General features: G+C 41.4%; 1 protein-coding gene across 1 annotated transcript; it reads right to left on the bottom strand.

Annotated features, from left to right (window-relative positions):
* Positions 1-746: 746 nt before the first annotated feature.
* Positions 747-21,314, bottom strand: znf292b (zinc finger protein 292b). The gene is made up of 8 exons (XM_086263008.1): positions 21,136-21,314; positions 13,165-13,319; positions 12,949-13,024; positions 12,694-12,829; positions 11,486-11,688; positions 10,316-10,452; positions 9,688-9,829; positions 747-7,912 (listed from the first exon to the last, which is right to left on the bottom strand). Exons 1-8 carry the CDS (start codon positions 21,298-21,300, stop codon positions 1,280-1,282), a joined length of 7,647 nt encoding a protein of 2,548 aa, XP_086119134.1. The 5' UTR covers positions 21,301-21,314; the 3' UTR covers positions 747-1,279.
* Positions 21,315-21,999: the final 685 nt, after the last annotated feature.

Genomic DNA, 21,999 nt, shown 5'->3' with positions numbered 1-21,999 from the left:
CAAATTGTTAAGCGCATAGTTATTTCAGTGTGACCAGTGCAGTAGGTACTGCACTGGTCTTTAAATGGGACCAGTGCCTCTGGGAGGCAGAGCCTTCAGTTTAAAGGCCCCTCTTCTATAGAACCAGCTTGCACTGGATGTTTCTTCTTCACTATGTGTTAATAGACCTCTCTGCACTGAATCATACCTGTTATTAATCTCTGGCTCTCTTCCACAGCATGTCTTTCATCCAGTCTTCCTTTTCACTCCCCAAACGGTTGTGGCAGATGGCCACCCCTCCCTGAGCCTGGTTCTGATGGAGTTTTTCCTTCCCACTGTTGCCAAGTGCTTGCTCATAGATGGTCATGATTGTTGGGTTTTTCTCTGCATGTATTATTGTAGGGTCTACCTTACAATATCAAGTGCTTTGAGGAGACTGTTGTTGTGATTTGGTGCTGTATAAATAAAACTGAAATTGAACATACAGTTCAATCCAGTATTCATACAATGGGGATGTAGTTCTTTGCTGCCTGAATTTGCTTTCTGTCTGCCCATGAAAATTTATCAAGCAATTGTCCAATTACATTTGGGCCTATATGTGTGTTATATATGTGTAATTTATAAAAACAGCTGCAACTCCACTTTTTTTTTTTAAAGTTAAACCCATAAACTGCTTGATTAAATATTTGTTCCTACTCAAATAATTGCATTATGCAAGATATGTGAATGCAGGAAAAAACAAAAAAACCAACCACACACACACACACTTACAAAACACTGGTGAATATTTAATATGAGAACATCTGTTTGTCATTCAAAAAACCTTTCCACAAAATCATTATCATCATCAGTGTGCATGCAGGAGCTCCAGACATTACATCATGAAAGGCATCAATTCTTTGCACCCCCAACACACATACGTTACAAAAAAAAAAATAAAAAAAATCAGGCTGCTGGCTGCAGTGGGTAATTTCAAACTATACACAGCACAAACACCTTCAACCACAAACTACACAGTCAATTTCAGTCCACCAATCTCCAAGTTCCACAGGGATAATCAAGACACCCTAACCTGATGTCCTATATCTACTAAACCCGAATGTTCTTTTTTGTATTTAAAAACATGCTTTACATTTTTCTAGTTAAAAAACAATAGACAACCATGTACAGGTAACAAGTGTTTATAGATGGATGTATAAAAAACATTTTACATGTAGGGCCACCAGTGTGCAGCAGATTTTACTCATTCAAATCCTGAGATTCTGCTTCCAAAAGAAAAAAAAAAAAAAGGAAAAAAGTGTTAATTATATTTTTCTAACAACACAGCAGGGCGCATGTCCTGCAGCTGTTTTAACATCAGGTCAGAGACAGACGATGAAAAGGCCGTGTCCAGGTATATTTTCACCTTGCTCAGTGATTTCAGATTCTGACGGTTGCTGAACCTGACACAGTTGCCTTTGGTGCTCAGGCTGAACGGATGCCTGCACTTTACTGCCTCCGAGACATTCCTCATCAACGGGTGCTCAGATTTATTTGACTGTTCTAGGAATTTTAAGAAGGACATTTCAAATCCCATTGGTTTAAAAGAAGCCAGCGGCACGCTCTGCTCAGTCCTCTCCTCCTGCATTACAGCGGGACATGAGGAGACAGCTTCATTGGAACGGCTGCAAACCACGTCCGCCTTGGTTGGATGTGGAATCTTCTTGCCTTTCACAATTTTTTCAATGTATTTTCGTGGACGCCCTCGCTTGCGTTTGAGTATCACAGAACCATCAGAGATGCCATCATTTGATAATTTGCTGTCAAACAATGCTACAGGGATCCCTGCTGCAGCCCTTCTGCGTAGGATCGGCTTTGAGCATCCATACTCTCTACCCTCCAGGCTGGCGTCTGCAGCCGTCTCGACGTCTGACATGTCTGAGGTGTTGTCAGATTTGGAGTCGTCACTCCTGATTGAGCGACACTTCTGCCGCGGAAACTTTTTGCAGAAGATAAAGTGACTTCTGTGCTGTTCCAGGTACTTTTCTGAAAGTCCGTGGCCAATGTAATGCTTCATTATACTCCGCTCTGACTTCATTACAGACTCGCAGCCTTTGATCATACAGGGGTACTGCAGAGGTAATTTCTTCGTGCACAAAGCGGACGCCTCCAGTTTAGATTTCAGTGAGGGTTTTCCATATTTAACCCAGTGATTGTTCTTTGACTTGCTAGCCCTCTTTGTGTCACTTGCTCTCAAAAACTTTTTATTCGTTTCAATGTTTTCTTTCCCATTACTTGTCTTAGTAATTTGATAATGCAAAGTCTTTGAAGTCTGTTTTGTGCCATCTTTTATTTGTTGACTCTTTAATTTAGACTGGTGCAGATCCTGATGCTTTTTCATCATATGTCTGATCAGATTTGACTTTGTGGCATATGAACGGTCACAGCCTTCAATTTCACACTTGAAAGAACCATTTAAATGTTCTGGTTTGGCCAGCTTTATATCTTTGTGCTCACCTTTGATGTGAGCTACGTAACTCCTGAAAGCAGTGAAGGATTCCTTACATCCTTGATGGCCACAAGCAAACTTGCCGAGCCTGACGCTGGACAACAGACTGCCGACTTTATCTAGACTAAATTCGTGGAGCTGGACATAATGCTGAAAGAGGTTGGGTACTTGTTGGAAAACACGGGAGCAGTCTTTGACTTGGCATCTGAACTCAGAAACCTGAGGGAACTCTGCCTCTGGCTCATCCTCGTGGTCCAGTTCATTCGCAGCCTCAGACTGGTCTTGCTCTTTGTTTACCTCCAGTGCCGACAGGGCAGACTGGTGAACAGCCCTGTAGTGGAGGATCAGATTGTGCTGGATAGTAAAAGCTGCCACGCAGCCTTGATGAACACAGCAATATGGTCTGTATGGACTCATTGCATCACCTAACTTGGGCTTCCTCTCTTTAGTCTTCTTTGTAACATCTGTACTTGGCTGAACTATTGAGTGCCTATTGAAAGCTGAATGCTTGTTGGAGGACTGTGGCTCCTTAGCCTGAGCCGTGCCCAAGAGAGCCTGGGTGAGCAAAGGTGACACTGTAGGTAAGGAGTCGCCAACCACTGGATGCTGAAAAGGCAAGTTTCTTTGCTGTTCATGTAACCATTGTTCTGCTGCTTTTACTGACGGGAAGGATGTAGTTGAAGTCTGTGCCTGTCTCGAAGGAGTCACTGGTTGGTTATGCGTGTGAGCTGCTTGCAAAGGACAGATCACTGTGGAGCGAATGTCTTGCTGAAACTTGTTATTCGTTATGACTGTGTTAGTGCAGGGCCCCAGAACCTGTGATGGGTAATCCCGTTGTGTGGCATCTTTGAGCGGACACATATGTGTCCCGTTCTCCACTGTCGTGTGGTACCGAGCCTCTGGAGCAGAGTTTATACCCACAGGTTGGTTTTGAATAGCAGCGGACGCAGCATCTTTGGCCAGCCTGCGCTTCAAATCTAAATCCGCAATTTCTTTAGCTGATAATTTGTGAGCTGAGTGGTAGTGAGCTCTGAGGTTTGAGTTTCGAGTGAATGCCTTACTACATTTCTGACATTTAAAAGGAGCATATAGGCCATATCGTTTTTTAACCACATTCACCATCTCAATTTTGTAGCTGTGGGTTTTTGAGAGGTGTTTCCACAGTGCTTCACTGGAAATGGAACTAAAGGTGCAGTCCTCCTTCTCACAAGCAAATGGCTTAATCAAGGCTGATGAAATTGACTTACGCGATTTGACTTTTGCACATTTGGTCTGGTTGTTTGCAGCTTGCTGCACAGAAACATTTGACATTTGATCAGCAACTTCTCTGACCAAGTTGAGCCTTTCAAATGCACTCTGAATTTCGGTCATGTACTGCTGTTGGCTGGCTGACAGTTGGTATGGTTCAGGCTCTGGATCATTTGCCACAATGACTCTGGGACTTGGTACCTCCTGTTGTGGTATAACAGTATCTCTGAAACAAGTAAAACTTTGTGTGTTCAGCAATAGTTTAATTTCATCAGAGGTCTGTGGCATAACTACAGAATTTTCTTCAAAAAATTGTCCTTGACTAATAAAATCTGTCTTTGCATCATTAGACAATGGATTATATCCAGAATTATTGGAAGAGGTACCTGCTGGATCGAGCGATATGGCTTTAGCATCAGCGTTGGAGGAGTTACACGTGCTGTTCCGACGCTGCAAGTCGCCAGCCAAAATCTGCTCACGCAGTCTCTTTTTAATGCCTTGGTCAAAAGCTTTTCTCTGCACCTCAATCTGACTGCTACTTATTGCTGCTGGACTAAGCTGATTTTCAGGTATCAGTGTGTGTGTCACTGAGTTTAAATCTGGATCTGGTGTGTGGATATTGTCAGACTGATATCCTTCATTGTGGATCTCCCCAGCAGTCTCGTTTTTAGGGGCAGATCTGGGGACAGCCGCAGAAGGGTTTTTTGTGAGGATTTGTGAAAACAGTGGGTCTGGGAATTCTGTTCCAGAAAATATATCCATACTTGGCTGAGGATAATGGGCTGAACTGTATGAGCATTCTTGCTTCACCTGAACATTTTCTGTGTGCTGTATTACTGAGCTACCTGTCAAACGCTCACCAGCTCCTAGGGGAACACAGGGGTTTTGGAACATTGTCTGTGGGGTAGGTGTGTGCACAAAGAGATCAGACATGTTGGATTCAGTCATAATTTGTTTAAGAATATCATCATTTGCCTCATTGCTGCCATATGTCTGCAAGTTATTTGGTGGATAATTACGTGTGGGGTAATCTTTTGTAGCTGCTGAAGATTGATGATGCTTCTCCTGGTACACAGCAGCAGGGTTATAAGAAAGTTGAGGGGTGCCAACTGTTTGCTCTGAATTAAGATCAAGGAATGATCTTGGCAAATCTGCATTCAGTTCTGAATCATTGTAGGGTTTGCAAGTTGTTCGTTTGGACAAGTGGCCTCCGAGGGATTTAGGACTATCAAACTGTCTAAAACACCTCCGACAAACAAATTTCCCATCCTTAATAATCGCTGGCCATTTAATCCTTTTGTTTTTTCTGCGTCGCACCTCATCTTCGGCGACAATAGGGCCATCTATAGGTAGGACCGTACTACTCTTCTGGATTGCGTTGTTTGCAGAAGGAAAATTCATCTGTAGATGATTTTGCACAGTTTGCGTTTGTTCAGGTATCTTGGCACCAGGGGCTAAACTGCTTTGAATCTGTGATGAATATGATGGACAGGCATCAGTTTGTTCCAACACTTCCTTTGCACCATTCACGTACGAGGGACGAACTGGCTGGGGCCTACTGTTCTGTGGTGACTGCAAGGACTCTGCTGGTCTCTCCGTAACTGATCCCATCACAGAACAGGATGGGACACCAAGCGACACAACAGAACTATTAGGAGTCATTTGCAGGTTCACTTGCAGGCTAGGTGGATAGACTTGAGAAGAACCACAGTTTTGAACCTGTTCACTTCCAGCAACTGTATGCCAACTGTGACTGCCTGAAGCTTGAGCGTGTTCAATTGTGGGATTTCTATTGCTCCCTAACTGAGAGAGAACAATGGGATTCAAAACATTTGCCATTAGCAGCGAACCATTATGGGTGAGGCCTGGTGAAGAAAGCGAGTGCAGGTCAGAATAGTTTAAACTGTTACCCATGTTGGTATAAGGTGATTGGATAACGTTCTGTCTCTGAACTCCATGAATTGTTACTCTACCGTTTTGCTGGTTCTGAAGCTGCGAGACTGAACTGAGATGCTCCACAGACGATTTGCTCTGTGCTGGAGCATAGGTTGTTTTGATGTTAGTTCGAGCAACTTTCCATTGCTCATAGAAATCTGGGTGAACCGCTTTCATGTGCTTGGTGACACTCCTGTAGGAGCTGTAATGCCTCGGACAGGTTTCTAATGCGCAATGAAATCGCTCTCTCTGTTCTAGAGAGTTGTCCGCTCTGTTCCCAGCTCGCTGCTGAGGACTTACTGTTGGAGGGAGTGGCTGCAAAACTGCAGGCTCTACAGAGTTGTGAGGCAGCTGTACTGTTAAGCAGTTGCTAGTAGACGGTGGCTCTTGCTTTACTGGCAAATTTAAGTTAGAGTTGTAATTAACTGAATCAGTATTCTGAATATTAGAGAACATCTGCGGTTGGCTATGTAAGACATTATTTAAACTGGCTTCAAATGAAGGTACAGACTGATTCTGTTGGGGCGCTCTTTGATAATCAGACAAATTATCTCTATATCTTTGAGTTTCAGACAAGCTGGAACAGACAGACTGAATCACAGAATTGCTTAAATTGTGTGTATGACTGCTTGAAAAAGCTTTGTCTTCATGTTCGCTTGTATATTGTTTTAATGTGTCCACAGGTTCTTCTGAAGATGTCAGCAAAGTCTCAGTGGGTACCGGCAGCCGTCCACGATCTTGATCAATACTCTCCGTTTCAGTGCTCCAGTTCTCCTGTTGCATTTGCTCAGCGAGTGAAGGGCTGGGTTGCCCATTTTGTAGGGTTTGTTCAGAGGACTGGTTTTCCTCTTCTTGAGTCACATGCCTGTCCTGGTGTAAATCCAGCTGCTGTTGTGAATGGAATACTTTTCCACAGTCCACAACTTTACAGGTAAAAGTTTTATAATGCTGTGCCTCGTGGTCATACAGTTTGAAGGCTGCATTGAAAATTTTTCCACAGTTTGGAAACATGCATTTAGCTTTAAACACAGAATGTGTTTTCCTATGTATTAGGAGCTCAGTGTTGGACAAGAAACTTGCCTTGCAGTTCAACTGTATGCAGATGTAAGGTTTTACACCACAGTGGACCTGCAAGTGATCATTAAGATGAGTGACACTAATGAAGTGGCGACGGCAGTACTGGCAAACAACCTTTTTGCTCTGCATCTCAAGGAACGTCTTTGCTTCCTCATTATCCCCATGAGCTTTGACATGTGCAATAAGATTTTTGAAAAATTTGAAGCTCCTCCTGCATTTTCCAACAGGGCACATGTTGTCCTCACTACAGTCCACATTAAGCCTAGGCCCACTGGTCTGACCCTTGTAAGCCAACCCCCGGTTACACCCTGAGGGGTCACCATTTACAGAAAGATTGTGCTGCGTTTTGGATTCAAAGGCTGCAATAACAGGGGCAGCTGTTTTGGGATTAGCCAGTTTTTTGCTTGTTTTCAGTGCAGTCAGCCTTTCCTTGCACGATTGTTTCACATGTGATGTTACATGGGGAATTAATGTGTCTTTTGAGGTAAATGTCTGAGCACATATTGGGCAGGTGTACATTCCCTTGCTTAGATGAGTCTGTGCGTGTCGTACAATCCTATGGCCGAGAAACTCTTTGTCGCACAGCACACAGTACTGCATGTAGGCCTGCCAGTTTCTGAACCTGGCAGATATAAAACCTTTTTCTCTCAGTTTCTTCATTTCTCTGTTTTTCTGTTTCTTGTCTGTAACATCTTTGAGTTCGTAGGTGCCAGTAACTAAGTGGTCTGGAACATTATTAAACCCCCTTAGGCTCATGACGTCCTCTTCTTCAGGGCTCTCTGTATCATTCAGCAAATCAATCGACGACACTATGGAAGCTTCTTCGCCCATTAGTGCCAAGCAATGACGCTTTAGCGCTTTCCAATCCCAAAATTCTGGGTCAAAGGACCACTGGGTTTTTAACACTAGCAAGAGTTCACATCGCAGCGAGTTGGGAACCAGCAAATCCTCCTCCTCTAGTTTTTGATCAGGTTCATTATAAAGAGTCTCCACAGCATAGTAAGACTCAACAGTGGGTTCTAGGAGGAACTCTGTCAGCTGACAGGCTCGCTTCACTTCCAAGTCAGATGGAAGCAAACAGGAAATTGTTTTACACACAGTGGCTTTACTGTTCCCATCACCTGATTCCATCCGTAGAGCCCTGATGCACATTTCGATGCACACTGGCAGGCCAACACGGTCAATCTGTGAAGGGGACAAACACACACACACACAAAAAAGCTAAATTATTTTAAGCATGTTTCAACTTATTCTGAACTGCTCTGGCTATATTAATAAAGAAGACCCATTTCATTAAAAAGACGTTATTTGGTTATTAAGTTACTACAATAACCTGTTGGCTAAGATACAGTGTTGAAAGTTAGGCAGATCTAGTCCTCCTTTGTAGCATTTTTAAGATAATATGTGGGGGCTTACCTTTCCAAAGGAATTTAGAGACCTAAACCAGTCTGGTGATGGTTTACTCGGGATCATTAAAAACAAAATTGATTCTTGGCAAGACTATCATTTTTATTGAAGCGACCCTTCCCATGAAAGATATGGGTAGAGATTTCCATCTAGTGGGATGTAGTTTAATTTAGTTAAATCTGCAAGCTTAGGAGAGACATTAATACCTAAATATTCAATATTTCCAGATAGCAGTGGGCTAGAAGAGGAATTATGGAAGGAGCAATTAATCAGAAGAACTGTAGATTTGAACCAGTTTATCGAATAATCTGAAACTTTTGAAAAAGAGTTAAATGCAGTATCTCAGGGAGAGCTGTTTGTGAGTGTTGGGAAAAAAAGCAACACATCCGCATAAAGACAGATTTTATGTTCAACATTCTTCCATCTTATGCCCGTAATCACTTTAGCCTGTCTAATTGCTGCTGCTGCTAGTGGTTCGATAAAAATTGCAAACAGTGCAGGGGAGAGTGGGCATCTCTGCCAGGTGACATCTTCCAGCTTCTGCCAGGAGACAGAAGCTGGAAGATGTTTGGTCATTTGTCCTGCCACATGCTGTCGGGGTAGTATTTTGTGCCCAAAAACTACGACACACCATAATCCCCATTCCACAGACCTTTACACTGGGCACAACACAATCAGACAAGTACCGTTCTCCTGGCGACTGCCAAACCCAGACTTGTCTGTTGGATTTCCAGAAAAGAAGCGTGAATTCATCAATCAATTCAATTTTATTTATAAAGCGCCAAATCACAACAGCAGTAACCTCAAGGTGCTTTATATTCTAAGGTAGACCCTACAATAATAATAAGAAATACTCAATGGGAATCCCCCAGCAGCCTACGCTTATTGCAGCATAATTAAGGGAGGATTCAGGGTCACCTGATCCAGCACTAACTATATGCTTTAGCAAAAAGAGAACATGTCTCCACTGTTGTAGAGTCCATTTACATTGCGCTTCTTGATGTAAAGCTTAGATGCAGCTGCTCAGCCGTGGAAACCCATTCAATGAAGCTCTCTACATACTGTTCTTTCAAACTGATCTGAAGGTCACATTAAGTTTGGAGTTCTGTTCTGACTGACTCTGCAGAAAGTTGGCAACCTATATGCTGACTGTGATTTTATGTGGCCTACCGCTTCATGGCAGAGTTGCTGTTGTTTCCAATCACTTCTACTTTGTTACAGTAACAGCTGACAGTGGAATATTTAGTAGCAATGACATTTCACGACTGGCCTTACATTGGATTGCATATGAGACATCCTATCACGATACCAAGCTGGAATTCACTGAGCTTGTGAGAACCACCCGTTCTTTCACAAATGTTTGTAGATGCAGTCTGCATGCCTAAGTGCTTCATTCTACAAACATGATCTGAACACCTGAACTCAATTTAAATGGGTGAGTGAACACTTTTGGCAATATGGTGTGGATAGCTCAAAGGCAAAAGATAACAGTTGCAGTCAATCATTTGGGTCCAAATGTTTGAATATACTGAAGCAGATGACTTTCCACTAACCTCTGACTGAATGACCTTGATGAGGAACAGGATGTGGTACACAGTAATTGACAATAAAGACATCTGGCGACATCTGTCAAGAAAGGCCTGCTCTGATGGTTCCAATCGCTTCAGCAGCTTGCTCCAAAACAGTGTGAGTTCCCTGGTTAGAAGACAGACAACTTGCTCAATACTGATTACATCACCAACCTCCTAATACAGCGGTCTCCAACCTTTTTTGCGCCACGGACCGGTTTATGCTCGACAATATTTTCACGGACCGGCCTTGTCGCGTGTCGCGGATAAATACAACAAAATAAAACTAGTACCGGTACCGAAAAAAGAAGACTTATTCATAACACACGTGAAAAGACCCAGGAAAAGTGAGTTAACGATAAAAACGATAACAAAATAACGCTGAAAACCGATAAAAACCCTGAAAACCATACATTTCACACCTGAGCGTCAACTCTCGCGGCTTGGTACCGGTCCGAGGCCCGGGGGTTGGGGACCGCTGTCTTAATAGTACCCAACAATATGGAGGAAAAGAGAAGGAAAAAAAGTATGCTGATTCTATAACTTTACTTATTTTTCTAAAAAATTAAATAAAATAGTGGTCAGCATCAAATCAGAGAACTTTTCTTCTTACCAAGCACAGTATGTGTCTCCTTGGAGAAGCTGCCGGGTCAGGAAGGCCGAGCATAAACTGAAAGCTGCATTATCGTCTCCCTCAGACTCTAGGTTGCAAATCATCTCTAATGCATCACGGCAGTCCTCCTTTGAAAGCTTTACAGATAGAAACAACATAACCACATATTGAATCACCCAAGTGATTAAACCAATCGTTCAGTAATTTTGCAACCCTCCAATATCAAAGGTCTCAGAAACTTAAATGTTGCCTACCTATTACAAGAAAACATAAGAAGACAACAGCACCAATAGATTAAGGGCACAAATAAGGCTAGCAGCAAAGTGACATCATGATGTGCTAAGTTACCTTTTTAATACCAAGGGAGCTAAGAGCTAAACTAGAGACATTTCAAAATGTTGCTCGACAGCATTCAGTGACTGTAGCTTGAAAATGTGTTTGAAAATACTCAAACTTGAAAGGCTCATACTAGATAGTCACACACAGGAAACCTTTCACATTATCACAATTTTAATACAATGTTGTAAAAACATTATTTGCCCTTTTTTTGGCATATTTGTTACACTTTATCAGACAAAGATAACCTGCCTAAATACATAATGCACTTTTATTTATGCCCCATAAACCTAATAAACCTCCAGCATTTGCAGGAACTGCCAATTACTCTTTCAAATCATTGTTGAGGAATTTTGTTCCACTGTTCTTTGCAGAATTGCTTTCATTTTCAGTCACTGAAGGGGTTTTGAGCATGAACTGTCTGTTTAAGGCCATGCCAAATCATCTCAACTGGGCTTACTGTGACTAGATTACTCCAAAACCTGCACTTTATTTTTCTGACTTGATGTGTTATAGATGTTCTGATGCATAACCCAAGTGTGCTTGAGCTGCAGGGAACCAACCAGCTTAAGTTAGTGCTCTCTGTACAACTTTCCCCTTACCTTACACATAAAATCTCAGTTTTCCCACTAAACCTGCTTTTTCAAACAAACCCCCGATTCCTAACACACAAACACGAAGTCCAACAACACAACTGCTGGCCTGTGTAGGATAAACAGCAGATGACAGATGAAACCCTCAGGTTGAAAGTCTATGAAAACATATAAAACTTAACCCGCTACTAAGTGTGACCACAGCACTTTATGCATAATTAAATAACCCAATGAAACTCACCTCCTCCATAAGCTGATTCTGCTCTGCAGTACCACAGAGGCACACAAGATACAGCTGCTTGAAGGATCCGTTCACTTGGAAGGCTGAGGACTGGCAGCAGGTCTTTGCCAGCAGTGCAGCCTTCTCTAGCTTCTTCTCCTTCATCAGCTGCTTCACCCTCATCCCCAACAGTACGATTCCCTCCTGTGCTAGGAATTCCTCAACTGAAACATTCAATATGCATTTTTTTAAAATTCATGTTAAGTATCTAAATTTTATTTTTATTTTTTTTAAATGGAAGTGCTCAACAATTTTCTTTCCAGTAAAATCTTAAACACAGTATTGCTAATGCCGAGGCTGCATAAAATCTACTTTAAACCCTTTTCACTTATTGTACTTGAAGACGTGCAACATAGGGACCAACCAGATCCCTTATTGTGATTAATTGGGCCTCCAGCGACAGTGAGGAATCTTAAAGTCATTTGTAACCAGGAAATGTCCTTTACCTCTCATATTAAACAAAACAGACTACACACTTTCATCTGAGCAATACTGTCAAAATTTGGAGCTTCCTGTCGCAATGACGCAGAAGAAGTAGTCTTACTTCCAGGCTCGACTAATGCACAAGAAGTTGACAACAAATTCCAAACAGCACTTCCGTCAGCATGCACCTTATGTATGGAGAGATTTAGAGCACAGGACGGGAGGTAGAGTATTCACCTGTTCTTTTAAGATCCTACTTCAATTTTCTTTTTGGTGAAGCTTATTGTTTGGAGTTGGTGAAGCACCAGTCACTAACTTAAGTCTGATCTCTGCTGTGCTTAAGTTGTTGCAATAAATGGCTGCCCCTCGCTGGGCTTGGATCTGATGATTTGAAGTTACTCAAATTACTGAATTCTCCAGAGGAACCCACCTGAGGGATTAATAAAGTTTTATCTACTCTCTAATTTGAATTGAAAAATAAGAACTGAGGTTGTGAACTTCAATTTTTACTGTTCAATCACTGCTCCAAACATATTTAACAGGAAATATTTTGTTATTCCTTCTGACATTTTGTTACTTTTTTAATTTAACCTGTTAATCACTCTGACCATTATTTCAGTTCTATAAAGCACACTATGTTTTCAAAGGTGCTGCACAAAGCACATTATTGTTATTTTTACTAGTATTTAATTAAAAGCACAGGATCTTTCCAAATAACACAATGTGAAAAAGAGGCCTGCACTCACCTTGTTCTGTGGGAAGGTTTTCATTGGACAGAAGGCCTTGCAGCGTCCTGTTGGACCAAACACCGTCATACTTGCCCAAAGCAGACAACGGGGACAGCTGAGTGATTCCATTCTGTTTAAGATTGCTGTGAGCAAACTGTACACAACAGGAAAACTCCATGAGGTCTGAATGTGAGTAGCAAAAGCATGCTTATGAAGTCCAGCTTAGAGCCGACATTTTGAATACTTTATTTGGAAAGCTGAAATCTTCTTTACCTGAACACATGACTTCAACTCGTTCCATGCGGCATGTGGAATATCCTTCAGTGAGAGTAAAAGCTCGAGGAAACTCCTGTAGACCGAACCATAGAAACAGCAAACTGACCTCTGATGGACTGATTTTACAGGAAAATGTGTAACTCAACGTTGTTACAGGACAGTATCCAACAAACGTTCCATGAATGTAAAGTGTGTATGTGCAGTTATACTTACAGTGAGAGTCTCTCAACTACAAGAGAAACATTTTCACACTGCAGAGAGAGGTATGGAGAGGCACGGGCATAATTCACCAGGGCCTCCGTGTACACTTTCACCAGAGGCAAAGGCTCCTCCTCCACCCTCCACCGACCTGCGTACTCCAACAATGTCTGCAAGGGGAACCAAAGTCACTCACTTAGCAACAATGGAAAAAAACAAAAAAAACAACAACAACAACAACCAAAAAAAACAAAACCTACCAGCAGTTTGAAAACAGGCAGTCCATTCACTACAGTTTAATTCTAATTGTGTGAGGCATTCACACTATAGTGATCCTGTTTCTCTTTATTCTTCCACCTTATTCTAGTTGCTCAGACCTTGGTTGGTTAACTACTCCCTCAGTTTTCATCCGATTTTCACCATTCAAACTTTAAACCGTTCTGCTCCTTCTGCTAATGCCTGCTATATCTTTTGGTGCTCATAACTTTTATACTTTTTGAGCTATTAAGCTTTTTATGCCATTTTTTGGCCCATTTTGCTGAATGGGACCACATTATCAGTGTGATCACCAGCTTTGCTTGCCAGGCTGAGCCATGTTTTAGCTCAGTGAGATGAGCAGCCGTTCTCAGAGCAGGAGGCCCGGGTTCGAATCCCGCTTATGACAAAAAAATTTTTTCAGTTAACAGTTCAACTGTTTTAACTCTTTTCAACACAAATTTCAGCTTTTTCACCTATTTCCAGTTAGGGCTGAACGATTATGGAAAATAATCTAATTGCGATTTTTTGCCCCAATATTGCGATTGCGATGCGATATGCGATTATTTTTTAAGGTCTTTGTCTTCTGTATTATTAAACAAAGACAAGCAATACATCATATAGTATGGCCAATACTATATTACATTAATTTTAAACTGTTCTTTCCTGGAAGACAGACCTCTGTTATGATAACATGAGGTGATGCATGAATTGATGACTGACATTTTTATTTAACTTCTTCAATCACAACAGTATATTTGAACATACACAATAGTTTATTTTTAGCTTACAAACATCTGAGCATAAAGTGCTGACAAGGAACCCTGGTGTAAACATTAAAATGAAAGTCAGTACAATGTGCAGATTGCAGAAATATACATAAACAAAATCAGTGGCTTTACCACACTCAGTTTTTCGACATCTGTGAACTACTAGACAGTCATTCAATTAAAAAATAATATTAAATAAATAAAACTAATAAATAAAAAATACACACATCTTACTGATCTCTGCAGTCAGTAACATTACACATAAAGTGCAAACATAATAGCAATTGTATAAACACACACACACACACACGCCTTTAAAATTTAAAGGCGTGAAATTGGACGGTCTAGCCTTCTGAATCAGAAGGCTAGTTCTGATTAGAGTTTAATAAACTCGGCCGTCTGCTTCTTGCTATCTAAAATATAACCAGACACTGGCGTAAATTCTCGACTGTCTCATACTTCTGTTTAATAAGTTTTCTGTTTGACGTTTAGTCAGCTGTGTGAAAACCAAGGAGGAACCCACCCGGGGGATTAATAAAGTTTTATTTTATCTAATCTAATAACTTTAATCTCAGCCAAACCGATTTACTCACGAACAAACAAAACACTGAAAAAAGCCCAACAATAACATTTTTAGGTTGTCTAAGTGACTTATATATTACGTTTAACCCGAGCAGCGAAACTCCGCGGTGATCTGAAAATGATGTGCCGGGAGTTGTGCCGTTCTCGGCCGCATCAGTAACCCTCGAGCTCCCGGCTAGCTGTCGAGCTGGTGGGTAGCAGACGCCTCTGAAAACGTCGAAGCACTTTTGCAAATATGGGATATCTTGATAAACCGAGCAGATATTTGATGTTTACACAACTACTTTCTCGCCTGAAAATATTTTAAAAGTTTATTTTGTGACCCAGAAAGATTAGTATGAGTAATTTTAAAACTTAGTAGCGGCCGCCATTGTTGGAAACTGGAGTTTGGCTGGGCCGCGCTATGAATTCTGGGATATGGTAGTAATTTGGACAGCCTTCGGCGCGTCGCTGTGACGTAATCGGTCTACAAATGCGGCCTCAGGAGGATGCAGCCCATGAATTTGGACATGTCCAGAGTATAATCGCAGCCTTTGCGGTTAGAAAATTGCACTTGATCATGTCGCGATATTATCGCAAATGCGATATATCGTTCAGCCCTATTTCCAGTAGAATTTTAAGTTTTTCCACTACTTTTCAGCACAAATTCTGCTGATTCACCTGTTTTCAGCGCAAAGTTCTGCTTCTTAACCTCTTTTCAGCACAAATCTCAGCCTCTTTAACTCTATTCTGCACAAATTTCAGTTTCTTCACCTCCTTTCAGCAAATTTCAGCTTCTGCTCCACAGTGCACATTTTTTCTCTCATCATAGGACCAGAACTGGTTTGGCTCAGTGGGTTGAGCAGCTGCCATGAGACGCGGCGGTAAAGGTTCGAACCCTACCTGTGATAGTTGCCACACATCTTTCCCGCTTGCATGCACTCTGCTTTCTTGACGCTCTTCAGTGTACCCTTTCACATACAGCCATCTTCAGCAAGCACTTCTGCTTCTACACCTCTTTTCAGCTGTTTTCAGCAGATTCCACTACACTGCATTCACACTGCATTTTCGCAGGAAATGCAGCTTTTTCTAGAGACAATAATATTACAACAGGTGTTTAAATAAAGTATTCCTCATCTTCCCGTCTCATTTTCCTGCAGGGAAGACAGGCAGGCTTCAGGATAATGGCCCAAAAGCCTGCCTGTCACAGACAATGTGATAGAGGAACCTTGAAACGAGAGTTAAACAAAACAAAAAGATTTCTGACATGATGACAGGCTTCCATCCTCATGTACAACACCTGATACCAGCAGGCAACAGTGCAAACCACTGAGCGACCAGCAGCACTTGTTATTGTAATCAACTGCTTCCGCGAAATCCAATTTTAGTGTACTCATTTAACAGAATACACTAGGGCTGTGCGATATGACCAAAATCTCATATCCCGATATGAGACATTTATCGTCCGATAACGATATAAATCACAAAAATGTAACATTTTCTGTAAATTCTGTGAATCTTGGGCAGCTCGACTTGCGTGAAGTGTTTGCAGCTGGGCGTCATGTACCTGGAGTCGAGTCTTTTAACCGATGCATAAAACGATACATTTTTAGACATAAGTTGTAACGGCCGCTGTTTTCTTTGTGAGTATTTATTACACGGCGTGCTGCGGGGAAAAGCCTGTTCTAACGTTTGAGTCTAAGGTTTATTTTTTAGCACCTGGCGGCTCTTTTTTACTTCTCATCCGTAAATAATCTGCTCTTTCACGTGATTCAGTTTATTTTGAAAAGTCTCAACAGGATCTTGAGCTTTATTGTGAAAGGTTTATCTGGAACATAAACAAGCGGACACGCTTTCACCGTCGTTGTTGCTGATGACAACACATAAAAACAGGCGCTTGTCTGTCTGTAGTTTGGTTATATTAAATATAAGAGAAAGAGAGAAAGAAGAAATTAATATAACCACTACAGTGACCATCAAAATAATGAAAAAATATTGCCGTAAACAGTTTATTTTGCAACACCACGAAACAAACGATAGCGTAAAATGAAACGATAGACGTTTTTATATCGTCATCCAATATATATTGTTATATCGAACAGCCCTAGAATACACATTTAGAGGTTTTACTAGTTTTACAAATGATTTAGATCATGATCTCACAGCTAGCTACAATAAAATAAGAAAAACATTTTATTAAATGAATGTAAAAGTAGAAAAGTTCAAACTTTTCATCTCATCCACATCGGCCTACAGCCTTTCTGTCACCTCAGTCTGCAGCGCTTTCCCTGTGCAGCTCTGCTTTCAGGCCAGAAAGCGTCTGAATTTTATATAGCAAAGTTTGACAGCACCAACAAGGTGATTCACAGATAGCTACCGAGAAAAACTTGGTCTGCCTTGTGTTCAAAGGGGGTATCTTTGCTGTAGGGACCTTCACAGCAGCAACAACTCATTACTGACTAGCTGACAAAGCTTTGTTAAATAAACAAGCTGTGGTTGTTCTTGACCAGTAGTTTTTATAGACACTATTTAGGTCTATTAAAGGTCTAGTGTTGACCACAGAAAGAGACATACTGTGACAGTATCATCATTTGTGAAAAACCTCTGCTTGCAACTGAAGGTTAAAAAATGGGTTCAATTCATTCAGATTTTTTTGTATTCACAGTAGAAAAAAAAAAATGTAGAAGTTGATTTGAGTTAGTACACCAGTGCAATTTTAAGCACGATCTGGTTGAAAATAACAGTTTTTGGAGGTAATTTACCCTTTTCTCTGATCAACATTTTGTGCTGCTGAAAACAGGCATTATGATGGTGTAGATGTCAATAATAATTCATTTACAAGTGGCTTATGAAAAAGATGTTTGTCATATTTTAAATATGAATGCAATCTAATTAACAAAATGCATTATTTCAGTTTTAATCTGAAATATTTAACAGAACTTTCAAATAATATGATCTAGTACAGCGGTCCCCAACCCCGGTACCGGTCCGTGAGTCGTTTAGTACCGTGCCGCGAGAGTTCAGGCTTGGGTGTGAAATTTATGGCTTTCTGGGTTTTTAATATACATTTTTTTTATTTGTTTTTATCGTTAACTCTGTTTCCCTGGGTCTTTTCCTATGTGTTATGAATAAATCATATTTTTTTGGGTACCGGTACCGGTTTTATTTTGTTGTATTTATCAACTTCTGGAGTCTTACAGCAGATTTTTTTCAGTATAAAACAATTGGCAGTGGATGGAGCAGCTACAAAGATTGCTTTTCTTCACGTCAGACTTTGCTCTGGGATTCCCTCTAGTTTTTTTTCCCAGTTTATACTGCAGGTATGTTTTTAGTTGTAAATGTGGGTTTCCATGGTGACAATGGCACGCTGCAGAGCTGTGCTTTAAACAAAGCATCAAAGCAAAGCAAAAAAATTGTATTGAGAACTTTTTTATAATCCAATTACTCAATGAACTGCTGCAGCCATATATCCTACACAATATACTGCTTATAGAAACCTCAATCTCTTTGTTTTAGCCTCAAACGAAAAGCAGCACAATTAACTATCACTTGGGATTTTCCTAACCTGATGTGGTTAGTGGATGCTAAGGCTGTTTTTTTTAAGATAGGTATAGCAGTTGGTACACAATCGGCTCGATGTCGTACATTCTTGTTTTGTTTGTGTCACATACAGAGGTGGCACAGAGACACTGAGGCACTGCAGACGAGCACACTGCTCTCCGTCTGCAGACATATGTGGGACCATAAGTTTGGCCTGAGTCATTCCTGTTAAGGACCTTTTACATGTCTGTATGTCACAGTTTTGTGCCCACTCCACGCGTACTAGATGCACCTGCTCCATGTCATTCAGAAGTATGTATCTCTCATATAGGGCTGCCACGATTAGTCGACTAGTCACGATTACGTCGACTATCAAAATCGTCGACGACTGATTTAATAGTCGACGCGTCGTTTGAAGCTTTGTAAGATCACAAAAGACGCAGGAATGAGTAGTAGGATTTAAGAGTGTAATAACGGACTGAAACAGAAGAGGGCAGCACTGCATGGATGCCAGCTGCCGTTAAACCCTGAAGAAGAAGAAGAAGAAGAAGCTGTGTCCCAGAATTCATAGCGCAGCCCAGCTCAATTTCCAACAACGGCAGCAGCTAGTTAGTTTTAAAATTACTCTTATTATTCTTTTCTGGGTCACAAAATAAACGTAGCTGTGTAAACCTCAAATATTTGCTCAGTTTATCAAGACGCCACATATTTTCAAAAGCGCGCTGACGTTTTCGGAGACGTCTGTTACCCACTAGCTCGATAGCTAGCTAGGCTCACTAGAGCCCGTGAGAACACCGGACTCCCGGCAAATCGTTTTCAAACCCACCGCTGTCTTTCGCTACTCAGGTTAAACATACATAAGTCACTTAGATAACTTAAACATGTTATTGTTTGGCTTTTTTTGTATTTTATTTGTTCCTGAGTAAATCGGTTTGGCTGAGATTAAAGTTAGTTTTTACACAGCTGAATAAACGTCAAGCAGACAGCTGATTATCAGAAGTGTGAGATGCTCGAGAATTTACTCCGGTGTCCTGTTATATTTTAGATAGCAAGGAGTTTATTAAACCTCACCGAAACAATCTGTAAAATTCATTAAAATTTAATAAACTATCATCTTGTCTTTATTTTTAGTTAGCACATACCTTAAACACTTAAAGCTGTAAGCTAATGATAGTTATATATGAGCAGATGCTGCTGGTGCAATATGCTGTACGTTTTACGTCCAATGGATGATGATCTGATTAGTCGACTAATCACAAAAATAATCGGTGACTAGTCGACTATCAAAATAATCGTTTGTGGCAGCCCTACTCTCATACATAAAAAAGAAAGCTTTGGAACTATTCCCATTAGTGAAGAGTGTTCTTTCTACAACACTGTTTCCCTCCCGAGGTCGCGTTATGACACAAGTTTATGTGCCTAAAGTCCACATGACATCATGTAGTTGGTTGTAGCTAATAGACTTACTAACACTAAAAAGTTTAGGGGACCACTTTTCTACTACCCACAATGAGTTTTATGTTAATTAAATTGTATTTATACATCGCCAAATCACAACAACAGTTGCCCCATTGAGCTATATATTGTAAGGCAGACCCTACAATAGTACAACAGCAAAAACCCCAGCAATCATATGACCTATGAACTCTGGTGACAGTGGGGGAAAGGCTCGGGGAGGGACTTTTAAAAGCAGCTACCCAAACAAAGTAGTGCCGCTTACTGCTAAAGTCACAGATAGGATATATTTTCCACTTTCACTTAGTTTGAACATAAAACTCATTGTTCCAGCCAGGGGCAGCACTAGAGTGAACCCCTTGACCAACTGAATTTTAGTGTCCTTACTTTTCTCTCAGTTTTTGATTCTGTCACTGGTTAGCTGACACGTGATAAAACTGATTAGGTTCATCAAATATCTGCAAAAGCATTTCTATTCATCACCATCAGCAGCCTGACTTCACAGGCACTTCCTGACGTAACCACTGTACTCAGGACAAGGCGAACACACTGAAGACCACCACCACAATGAGCCCGAGGATACTCCGCGTAGAGTCCCCATCCCCGCTCTCTCACGCTCTCAAAACGACAAGCACACCTCTGTAGACTCCACCCGGTGCACAAGCTCACAAACGGCCACTGGTCAGGCTCCAAGGGAGACTGCTGGTAATTTATGCTGCATTGTCTTCAGCGTGCAACTGAGACAGAAAACGACGTGCGCCCTTCTGCAGGCGGGCGTTCCGTTCTGCACGTACACAGGAGAAATCCATCGCGGGATTAACTGACAACTCCTTTCTTTTACCAGGTGCAATCGTACCAAATGTGCTGCAGCTGCTCCTAAAATCCAGCCGAACGGAAATTTGCTGGCCTTAGGGCTGTTACCGAGAGACAGGCGACCAAATTACGCTCACGTGCACGAGCATGTAGCCAAACATACAAGGGTAAAGAACTGATGCTAGGCACCCATATCCGCCAGACGCGCTAAGTGTATCAATGCAATGGAAGCCACCGTAAATAAAACAAGTCATTTTATTATTGCTGGTATAGGTCATTTTACCTGAACGACTCTTAACACCAACATTGCCAAAGGTAATTACCTCATGCAGACACAGCTTTAAGCTAACGTTTGCTTCAGATGCTCAACATTTAAGCTGAAGTTTACGAGCCTGTGTGTATTCACCAACTTGTGACTACTAGACACGCTTCTATTCTGGACATAGATAAAACAACAACAACTAGCGAGTGCTTCCAAGAACTACTCAGTTTTGAAAGCAGGGCTTTCTCTGGAATATCAGTATGTGTGTAGCGTTGTTATCAATGCTAGCTGATTAGCTTGTTTGCTTAAGCGTAAAGAAAAGCAGCTCACCCCACAAAACTCTTGACAATACTTCGAAGATGATTCTTCTGGAGAGTCGATGCTTTCTCTACTCAAGATTTCTTGCAATTCTTGCAAACGTTTTTTAAGTTCCTCGGTCGTTTCACTGATACCAATGGCAGGACTACGATCCTGTTCGGCCTCCTCGTCCGCCATCTTCACACCCAGCTTCTGCGCGTAACCACTGCTACGTAATCACGTAAGTACACATTTTACGAGTTCACGTCATCTCCCCCCGTCAGCACGTACAGAAAATTTCAGCTTTGTTGTTGTGATGGCAGCTTGTCATGTGAGTTCCTGCTACTTAGCGAAAATTAGTTTGCGAGAGTAGGTTCAAATAAAACACCCTCAAAATCTCTGATTTTGTCAAGCCAGACTCACTGTGGATTTCGTTTCTTCTTTTTCTTTTGGCTGCTTCATTAAGAGGTTAAACCAGTACATCATATGCCTCCATCTCATCCTATCCCTAATATCATCTTCTGTCGCTCTGATCCTCCTGCATTAAATCCATGAATCTTCTCGGAAGTTCCTCGTTTCTTCCTTCCATCTTCAACATCCTTTGTCCAATACTTATACATGAGTTGGCTGCAGTTCAGGAAGTAGAGCAGGTCAGCTACTAATCAAATGGTCAGTGGTTCAATTCCTGGCTGCTCCAGTCTGCATATCCTTGGGCATGATACCTAACCACAGGTTGCTCTCCAAACACTTGTGTAGAAAAAGCATTAAAAACGTGCTTAGGTAGAGTAGATGAACCAGTTCATTTACCATATCCCTCCTCTGTGTAGAAGATTTCAGATGGAAGACTGCATTGTGATGACAGACAGAGACTGGTTGGAAAACTGGATTTATTTTCTA

This window comes from Aulonocara sp. 'chitande type north' Nkhata Bay, linkage group LG15, assembly GCF_057382095.1.
Source record: "Aulonocara sp. 'chitande type north' Nkhata Bay isolate Kocher_YH1m ecotype deep benthic linkage group LG15, A_spYH_male_GT1.1, whole genome shotgun sequence".
In the NCBI taxonomy this organism is placed as follows: Eukaryota; Metazoa; Chordata; class Actinopteri; order Cichliformes; family Cichlidae; genus Aulonocara; species Aulonocara sp. 'chitande type north' Nkhata Bay.
This window is presented reverse-complemented; position numbering and strand designations above follow the sequence as displayed.

Coding starts and splice junctions, on each gene's coding strand:
- znf292b (XM_086263008.1), bottom strand. CDS start 21,300: ATGGCGGACGAGGAGGCCGAACAGGATCGTAGTCCTGCCATTGGTATC. Junction 11,689..12,693: donor AAACCTTCCCACAGAACAAG/GTGAGTGCAGGC, acceptor TGAATGTTTCAG/TTGAGGAATTCCTAGCACAG. Junction 10,453..11,485: donor AGAATCAGCTTATGGAGGAG/GTGAGTTTCATT, acceptor CTATCTGTAAAG/CTTTCAAAGGAGGACTGCCG.